At 39.8% G+C, this 9698-nt stretch overlaps 2 protein-coding genes across 2 annotated transcripts in view; both read right to left on the reverse strand.

The window, feature by feature from the left end:
• Positions 1–216: 216 nt before the first annotated feature.
• LOC310870847 (actin-related protein 2/3 complex subunit 5-like) lies at positions 217–5031 on the reverse strand. Its single transcript, XM_083782186.1, has 4 exons — positions 4732–5031; positions 3822–3894; positions 2784–2960; positions 217–2531 (listed from the first exon to the last, which is right to left on the reverse strand). Exons 1-4 carry the CDS (start codon positions 4869–4871, stop codon positions 2469–2471), a joined length of 453 nt encoding a protein of 150 aa, XP_083638312.1. The 5' UTR covers positions 4872–5031; the 3' UTR covers positions 217–2468.
• Positions 5032–6556: 1525 nt separating this feature from the next.
• The window catches only part of LOC310870310 (uncharacterized protein), a 5356-nt gene continuing 2214 nt past the window's right edge, over positions 6557–9698 (reverse strand). The window contains exons 4-7 of the mRNA XM_083781481.1: positions 9262–9406; positions 8764–8909; positions 8526–8665; positions 6557–8101 (exon numbers count right to left, since the gene is read on the reverse strand). Of these exons, the coding sequence (XP_083637607.1) occupies positions 7956–8101; positions 8526–8665; positions 8764–8909; positions 9262–9406 (577 nt within the window). The 3' untranslated portion in view covers positions 6557–7955. The remainder of the gene's footprint in view (positions 8102–8525; positions 8666–8763; positions 8910–9261; positions 9407–9698) is intronic.

Below are 9698 nucleotides of genomic sequence, written 5' to 3' on the forward strand. Positions count from 1 at the left end.
ACTTCTTGTTAATGTTTTTTCCAAAATATGCTATTTATATTACCTGGCCATTTTACACTCATTTGTTGACCTGTGTTCAGGTCACTTACTCAAATTTTGCAAGTTGCACCGGATAAGTCTTGCTACTGTAAATTCTGAAATTGTAATCTAGTGTCTTGTGGATAAAACCTAATGTTTTAACATACTTGGTTTATGTGTAAATTAAAGGAGTAAACATAATATTGTATGCTTTTTATTTCACCCACAAATACATGTACAGCATAAAAAACGAGGACATTTCTATATAAGGCAATATTTCCTCCCATTAACTTTCGCACACATTTCCAAACTTCCCACTCATCAATGCTTACTTTCCAAGAGCCTAGAGGCCTTATTTGTACAAAACCCAAATTCAACACTTATGACTGGAATTCAGTCACTGAATACACATAGGAAACGTATGTACGATAATCACAGATTTCTAAACCATGTGTATGAAGTGATTTCAAATAAGCACGTCTGAAATTACTGAAAGACTCCTAACCTAATGTATACCCAACCATGCCACCATTATCAAGAGAGGTTTTGCATAAATTATATTTTCCAGATAAGTCTCATGTCGAGTCATCATTTTAAAAAAAACCACTCGTGTGAAGTGAGGGGAAACGTATCATACATCACATTCCATGCTCAGCCAATCAAATCACAAAAGTCATTCCGACAAATCACTTTTATCTTTAATGTACTTTGCCCAGCCAATCAAATCGTCGCTATGGGATGATCAGCCAATCACAAGCCAATGTTTGCGTTTACACAAAACCGAAAAGCTGGGCATAGGAGGGGCTAGCACCCCTCAAAAATATATGCTGTATTTATTTACCCTTGGAGAACTCATGCCAATTTCTAGTTGTGCCCACACAAAACGTAATAGTTGGTGTGGATATGGGACCAAAACATAAAAGTTTTATCTCACCTTTATCTTGCGAAAAATAACAAATCATAGGGTATTTCAGGTGGTTACACCCACCATTCCGACTTGCTGCATTACTAATCCTAGGCTATCCCTAACCGCACACGGAAGCCACGTAGTCGGAATGCCACCCTGTCCCCATTTTGGTTGTTAGGTAGGTCTCCAGCAATCACTCACTGGAACACACACACTCATGTTATACACATCTGATTCTCTACATCCTATTGCATCTTACAGTGAGCTCTTATGTACAGTTCCAGGTGGATAATGTTTTGGATCTATCCAGTAGATTTGTTGAACCCTCGACTGAATGCCTGCTGATGTTAAGAATGTTGAGTGTTTAACCATGTGCGATTGTCACATATTTTCAGCCAACGTTGAGTTCTAACAAAAGTTCAGCAACATGTCTGTCCAAACTGGACACAGGTGATCCACAAAATTACCATAACATAATACCAAAGTTGTAGCTGAAGTTACGATGAACATGAGGGTATGTTTCAATTACTTTATGAATTAAGACGATGCAATGCAGTAAATTATGGCAACTATTGCAGGAAGTATGAGAAATATTTTCCCTCTGCAGACATTAGTTTAACGTGAGGGCTACAGTAAGTCAAAGCAGAACCAGCTGTGACAAATATTAGTTTGCCTAGTCTATGAAGCCTAACCAGTAAACTGGTTTCAACACCGTAAAAGCTTTCATCATCTGCTGTTAATGCCACTGATGACAAAGGTAGACATTACTAGATAAGCTACTGTATATTTTATAGCAGACTTGAAAGCCATTTTTTGTTGTATATTACTTCAGGCCTGTTTCTATTGCAGGTTGTAGTAGAATGGCAATTGTGCACATTTATATTATAATAGGCTGCTATTTGTGTGCGCGTGTATGCTGGTGAAAGGTAAATTATAACCCGCAGTTTCTCGTTGGTTCTTGTTTTCTCATGACTTTCTTTGAAAGAAAGCAAACATTAATAACCGTATATGAGAAGTTGATTCCAAGAACAACCTCTCGGTCCCACCGACCCAGGAATCAGTGACTATGTGAGAGGAAAAGGAGAGAAAAGAGTTGTGTGTCGGCAGCCTGCCATCTGTTGGCTCAGAGCCGAGCGTGAAGCATGTCCGATGGCTTGGATGAAGACAACGAAGGTCTGAGCGAAGCACAACAATGTGCCATTATTTTTGCACTGCCGGCCGTGTCACCCACACCATCCATGGTGGGGGGTTGGTGCCAGCACCTCCCCATTTGGTCTCAATCAGGCCCTCTGATAGAGGTACAATATACACCTCAATACAAAGGATGTGATTGCCACAGTAAGCACATAAAGTAAAAAATAACTGGGGTGCCAGAAGAAAATAAAATTGGAGTTACCCTCACCCTCACCCACATGTACGTAAATGAAAAAAAGACAAAAAGAAAATGTGGGGACAATGAAAAGTCACATTCCTGTATTTAGAGGATAAAACTGGGTAGTTTCAGGTAGGTCTGATAACTTGGTGAGGGGTTGTTCTCTGACGGTCAAACTGTCTTCCTGGCGGTCAGAACTCTGACGATAGAGCCCAGTCCTCCGACAGCCAGAGCCTGTACACACACACCCAAAGTTATGCGGTTAGATGTTCAGCCAAGGTTGTCGCTTGTCGGCAGATAAAGTAAATCATAAGAGTACATTTCACAGACAATGACAAATAATACCGTAATTATAAACAGTGGATAACAATGATCAACATTCAACGTAGGCTATATGTCATGTCAATACTGCAATTGACAAAATAATTATTCATACTTTTTCCCCCTTTTGTTTGTTTTTCATTTATACATCCACACATTACATACCTTTTCGTGCCACTGTAGCAGGACGGCACTGCTGTTATCAGATGGTTTCTCAAACCCTTTATAGATGTATTTCATCAGGAGGTCTACCCCTGCCTTGTCCAGCGAGCCCACAGCCTTCTCGATGTCACTGCTCTTAAAGCTACTGAGCACCTTCAAAACCAAGGCCTCCGCACGGTCCTACACACAGAGACAACACAGAGGTGGAGAAAGACAGAGAAAGAGATGGCGAGAGAGAGAGGTGGGCCAAGACATTGAGAAATAGATTTTTTTATTATCACAATTCTTACTACAACCGATTATGTATTGAATTAGCCGCAATTTGCAACTCTAGATTTTTTTATAATGGGATGAATCTAGAGTTGCAATACCCTCCATTGACTCCCCACTCATCTTTTTTGGTTTGCGATCTGCTTGTCTTGAACTACGTTAAAATCACCAACATTGCAGCTGTAGTACAAGCTTGAATTATCCTCTTTCAATCTGCCGAGCTTGTTTTTCATAAAAATCCACCGTAGAGATGTTATGAGCTACTTTCTGTCAAAACAGCCTCTGCAGTGATTCTTTTTTTAAGTGTTGCAGTTTGGAAGCACTCGTTTTTCTTAACGGGTCCGTCGCGCTGCTGCCTCCTGCATTATGTGCAAATTCGAAACAGGTGGAACGCAGGGCTGTTCAGTGAGTTGAGTTAAGTGCTTCCAAACTCCAGCACTTAGAAAAAGAATCACTTGCAGAGGATGTCTTGACAGAAAGTAGCTCATAACATCTCTACGGTGGATTTTTATGAAAAACAAGCTCGGCAGATTGAAAGAGGATAATTCAAGCTTGTACTACAGCTGCAATGTTGGTGAGTTTAACGTCAAGACAAGCAGATCGCAAACCAAAAAAGATGAGTGGGGAGTCAATGGAGGGTATTGCAACTCTAGATTCATCCCATTATAAAAAAAATCTAGAGTTGCAAATTGCGGCTAGTATTTAATGTGCATATCTAATGTGATTCAGCTACAGACAGGTATAGATTGTGGTTCTATATGAGACTTGTACCTTGACATTCTGGTTCTTGGTGTTGATTGGAGGATTCTTCAGCACTGCATGGAGAGCAGCATTCAAGTTCCCCTTGGAAGATGAGTCAAGGAGGACCACATACAGAACGGAACCACAGCACACAGACTGGCCCTAAATTGCTATACAATTTTAAGGGGAAACTAGACTTCAGGTGACTAATCTAAAGTAAACCATAAACTTTTTACATGTGGTGGACTGGCTAAAGGTTTGCTTGCTTGTCACGGCTAATAATAACCATCTTCCTCTTCTGCTTATGCCATATTAGGTTCTTAGCTTGATTATGATTCTTGATCTTCTATGTATTTGATGTATTACCTTGCATTGTTCCTGCCTACTGTAAATCACTCTGGATTAAGAGTGTCTACTAAATGCCTAATTTGTAAATTGTAGACAGTGTGGAATCGAATGATTTAAGTCAAACTCCACCCCAAAGTTACAGAATCATTGGGGTGTGTGTCTCACACACGGTAACAAACCTTTGGTGTATTGAATTATATGCCTACTGATGATTATTATTATTATAGTGGAAAAATAGGGGAAACTGGACCACGCCCTGCCTCAAATGAGAGCAGTCTTGACAGCTCAGCGTTTAAATCGACACAACTTTAGCACTTTATTTGCACTATGCAGTATTACATCGCATTAGTCTCGTTAGAAGCCGATACAAAGTATCTTTTATAAATCATGATTTTTGGGACTCAAAGCCGCCCCACCCCGTGTGTCTGTCTTTTGGTTAGTCATCACACATTTATTTTCTCCTTTTAAATAATACTGCAGTCGGTGAATGCGCTTTCGCTCTGTTTGTAAAGCAAAAGAAACACATGTTAACCAGAAGGAAATACATAATAATAATAGGCAACACATACTAATACCCAATAATTAAGGATATTGTCTTATTAGTCCGTCTACTTCAGCTTCATCCGGGCCGCCCTGGTTCTCACCGCTGTCATCCTCGTCCACGAACTTGTTCTCGTCGTATTCGTCAACGTCTACTTTCCTAAACCGGTCTGACACTGTGTTTTTGGACATCGTTGACGCGACAACCGGCGTGAATACAATATGATAAAATGGTATGTATGCAGATTGCAGATAGTAAGTGGCAGCCAGGAACAACTGACAGTATAGTAGCCGCCCGCTAGTGATGGATGCGATGTTGTTGCAGTATGCAATTTTTCAGAACGCTTCCGCCTTTTTTCTATCTTCCTGTCCTGAATAAGTTACTTCCGTATCTCTGGCGCCCTGCTGTGGTGAAAGGTGGTAATACGTTAATAATCTTTGTGTGATGTGATTTTGATTGATTGATTTAGATAACAGTTTGCAGAATTACAGTACATTTCAAGTACAACTCAATGCAGAAAACTGTTAACTGTGAGTGAGTGGACGACACCATAAAGCATTACACTTGTTTACAATAGGGCCCACCATTTTCAATTCATCAAAACATTTAGAGACACGAATATACATTTCTATATAGTCAAAACAGGAAATCATCATAGAGGAGGTAAAAAGGGAAAAGAAACATATACAGTGAGGGGGAAAAGGGGTGGGTGGTGGGGGATTCAGATCTTACGGGGGCCAGTTTCGAATTGCAGTGTGTATTACTTGACAATGACAACTTTACAAAAACATTGGTGAAGAAATGTGTAGAGGGTATGCTCATGCATAAAGTGAATGGCAAATCGAGAGGCAAAGTGAATTTAGCGTAATTTAACGTTTTTTATGCAATCAGATAGGAGTTTTCTGTTGTTGGATGTATGGGCTGTCATGGCCAGAAAGTAGTTTTTTGCCACTCAGTAGGCATTCCCGCATATCTTCCGGGTATGATGATGTCATGCGCATACCCTCGATTGAATTTATTCCCAGATAGATTGGACATTGTTCTGATAATGTTCCCTGACTTTAGACTTTCTTTTTGCAGATAAGTAAGCCTGGGACCGAGGCTAGACTTTAGTAGGAGCATGTGGTGAATGCACACCTGACAGTTTGATTGAAGACAGGTGGCGGGAGAAACTCTGAGATCAAAGCAGCTGGTAGATCTCCAGAGATCACAGCTCTTGGGAATGAAGGTTATTATGTCTGTTATATGGATGGATAGAAAAGGGAGAGTATTTGGGGCACACCAGAATTCTTCTCAGGCCCTCAAAATCAGTCACGGCACTGCTAATAAATCCATTATTATACCTTTACTGCCGAGGAAGTACAAACCGCTCCTTATTGTAAGTCTTTAGATGAGTGTTGGTAAAATGTCTTAACTCAAAATAAATCTCTCATTCTCTGATTCATAACATGAGGGTGTTATTAAACTTTAGTTCCCTCCTTAGTAATGGGAACTAAAGAAGTAAAATTATACTCTTCCACTGACACTGCAGACCATAATTATGCTCCTAGTGAGTCTCTCCCCTCCCCCTGGTCTTTAGTTTCCTGTGTCTCTCCCATAGACTCTCCACTCTCCTATAAAAGGTGTACCGGTAATAATAATAAAGAGAAGTGGACTCTTTTTCACTCAATGGGGTAGACAGAAGCAACTGAATTACATCCAAAATTGGGTCATGGTATCCTAGGTACCAGCATTTTATAAATACCAACAACCCTGTCGTAACCTAAATAAAGACTTGTTTAGGTTTGGTTCCCCCTAGTTTGTTTTCAGCTACTGCAGTGCACAAAAAACCCACTGTAGATTGGCACAGTCATGACAACAAACAGTACACTAGACATTTGTAATAATCCCTGTGGTTTTTAATGAATACATATCAGCACAATGATATAAAATGTATAAAAGTATACAGTTGGTACATGGCAAGGCAATGTGAAAACACTCAAGTGTATAAAGGCTGGTGCATGTACAGTGGTTAAGCTTCATCTCGCCCTTGCTGGGCCTGCATGCACACTTCCTCCTTTGTTTCCCTATGCTGTTTTCTTCATGGTTTTCCTACCGTTTGCCTAAGTAGGCCTACATAAAAAAAGAAATACAATCGGGGTGAATGATCGCAGTTCAGGAAAAAAATGTTTTGGATGTGCCTGTTTTTGTAAACCTTCTACAGTATATAAGTACTGTATGAACAACTATCAACAGTCACTCTGTCTCCAACAACTCTATAAAAACATCTGTGAGGTAGACATGATTCGAAGATTGTATCCATATGGATATTTTGACTGTTCCTTCAGTTTCAATGATTTAACACTTTTAAAATGGCTAAACTCAAGCCTAAATAACACAAAGATAATTGATAAACGCACAGACAAGAGAGTTTTGAATAGTTTTCATACTATGTCTGTGTGACTACATTACATGATGGAATTAGTATTTATTGTGGGCTATGTAGAAAACGTTAGTGTTATCTATATACAGTACACCTATATTTAACTCTACCAATTCGATATTTAGACTATTGGTGCTTTCAGAAGATAGTAAAACAAGACAATATTGAAAAATATATAAAGTGGATATGGTGGCCAAAAAGGTAGAGGTTTGTTGTTAATTTCACTGAACTAGAACCGTCTATTATGTTCCAACAAATTGCCAACAAGAAAGGCAGCATAAGCATAAAATTACAATGATCAAAATCCCAGATGATATCTAATCTCACAGTATGAATATATCAATATACTGTCAAACTTTAAAACACTGTCAGCACAATGGTAAAAATGATAGTTTAAGTAGCTAAAAAATAAAATAAAATAATTGCGGTGGTTAAATATTAGGCAGCTTGTGTTTAGTGTGCTATATTTTGAAGTCATTCCTATTGTAACGTGACTGTTAAGTCAGTCTTCTTCACCTTTAGAAATGAAAACATCTATAAAAAGAGAAGAGATGAAGAGCAGGTCACAAGAAGTATAAAATAGCAGGAAAGGCAGGATATGTTTGGAGTGGAACAGATCCATAGAGTAAGACAGAGTTACAACAACTCTGTTCATGGGGCCAGTCCAATGGCGGCTCTTCTACATAGACTTCTATTGGCGAATAGGGACACCGGAAGTTTACGGAATGCATTGGAGTCTATGGGCTCACGCAAGTACAGGGCTGTTTTATGCCCCATCAATGTCGTAACTCTGTCTTACTCTATGGCTCTGGAGTGGAATAAATGAGATAGGTGTAGAAGAAAAGAGTGTTCTCTATTTGAAAATCTTGCTTTTGCCTCCGTCACAGGGTGACAACATTGGCTGATGTGATGAGAAGTAGAGAGATTGCTTCCTGCGTTTCCAGATTACCACGATAATCCGTACCACCAGGAGAACACACGCTAGTATCAGCAGTATCACTGAAAAGAAAGATGCCAATTCAAATGGTATCATCAGAAAAGGTAAGGTGCCCACCAGAAACATATCACATAACTGCCAACTTCCATTCTGTGTTGCACAGCCCCTCCTCTGCCTGTGTTTTTTGTGACACTTCACCGTGTTATCGACATAAAGCAGATCATTCAGATACCTACTAGTGACAGTCTCATATCCACTGTTGATACATATATCTCTTCAAAGGCAATAGATATAAATGCATATATTCACTGGTGATAGATTGTACACTACACTATTGTAGTTGTAGACTAAGTTTATTTATTCTTATTTTATTCTCTGAATTTCTTATCAATGAGATTACTTTGAGGGGACAATGGTGGGGTTAATAATATCCAGTGGATTTAATACCTTGTTGTGCATGAAACCTGATTTTCTCAAACAACTCACCCATAAAGACAGAGTTAGGAGTGGGGTCAGCTGGGTGGTAGTGTCTGGCTACATTTCCCGCCAAAGCCACGATTGCCACCGGGTAGACTGTCAAAATGTAACGCACCCAGCGGTCCAGCAGACAGTTCTCCAGGATGAACCTATACAGACACATCATAAAAGTGAGACGGACAGACAGGGGCAGGGCAATCATTCTTTTGTTGTCATGGTTCCGATCGTCACATCTCATCCCACTCACCATGCCACCAGCTCCACAAGCAAGATACACAGGGAGGCCGTGGCCGCCGTGCTCTTTTCCACACCCCACAGTTGGAGAACGATTGTTAAGTTGATCAGAGTGGCAATGGACGTCCATGTGGCGTAGAGGGCCAGTCCATTCTGGACCTGAAGACATGAACATCCACAACAGGCTGCATGGGTTGGCAGTAGTGATCGAAAAGGTGAGTTGAACCCATAGATTGCACTCACATTACGGCACATGCATTTTATCAGTGAGCTTTGGTCCCATTACCACTACCACTGCTACTACAACTAGTAATAATAGTATTAAATGAAGGAACTGCATAATACCAGGTGTTTATAATATTGCAACTCAAACTGCAATTGTTATGTGACAGTGACATAACATTGTGTACAGTACATCTGCATACCATACAACTTGCAGACAGTGACATAACACAATTACAGTACAGTTTATCTGAATGGCATACAGACAGATAAAAAGACAGACACGTACCACTATTCGGAGACAGGCCAGGTCTTTGGGATAGTATTTCTGCAGCCAGAGTCCATAGTAATTGGTGGCATAGCAGCAGAAGAACACAGTGCTGTAATTTGCCAGTGTTAGCATTACACAAACAAACAAAGCCGCCCCCATCATCCTGATAGAGAGAGACAGACAGACAGACAGACAGAATCAGACAGTGTCCAAGTGCATCATAGTATGCACTAGGCTCAATTAATTAATCATTTATATTCTGAATTATTAATCTATTCACACCCCTTGTCATAAATAAATGTTTTACAAGTCAAAGACTACAAAGAGTAAATCACCACAGCGAGCAAGATCATATTACGTAGCGAAAGAAATAGGACCTTTAGAATGCACATTATAATTCACATTATATATAGTCAATTATTGTCCTACAGTCAAAACAAGAAAATACACAAATA

Source organism: Protomyctophum parallelum (assembly GCF_964188405.1).
Source record: "Protomyctophum parallelum genome assembly, chromosome: 14".
Lineage (NCBI taxonomy): Eukaryota > Metazoa > Chordata > Actinopteri > Myctophiformes > Myctophidae > Protomyctophum > Protomyctophum parallelum.

What these genes read in the sequence shown, in the direction of transcription:
- LOC310870847 (XM_083782186.1), bottom strand. Translation starts at nt 4,871, where the DNA reads ATGTCCAAAAACACAGTGTCAGACCGGTTTAGGAAAGTAGACGTTGAC. An exon ending in CCAAGAACCAGAATGTCAAG is followed by an intron (nt 2,961 to 3,821) that starts GTACAAGTCTCA and finishes CTCTGTGTGTAG; the next exon opens with GACCGTGCGGAGGCCTTGGT. An exon ending in TGCTACAGTGGCACGAAAAG is followed by an intron (nt 2,532 to 2,783) that starts GTATGTAATGTG and finishes GTGTGTGTACAG; the next exon opens with GCTCTGGCTGTCGGAGGACT.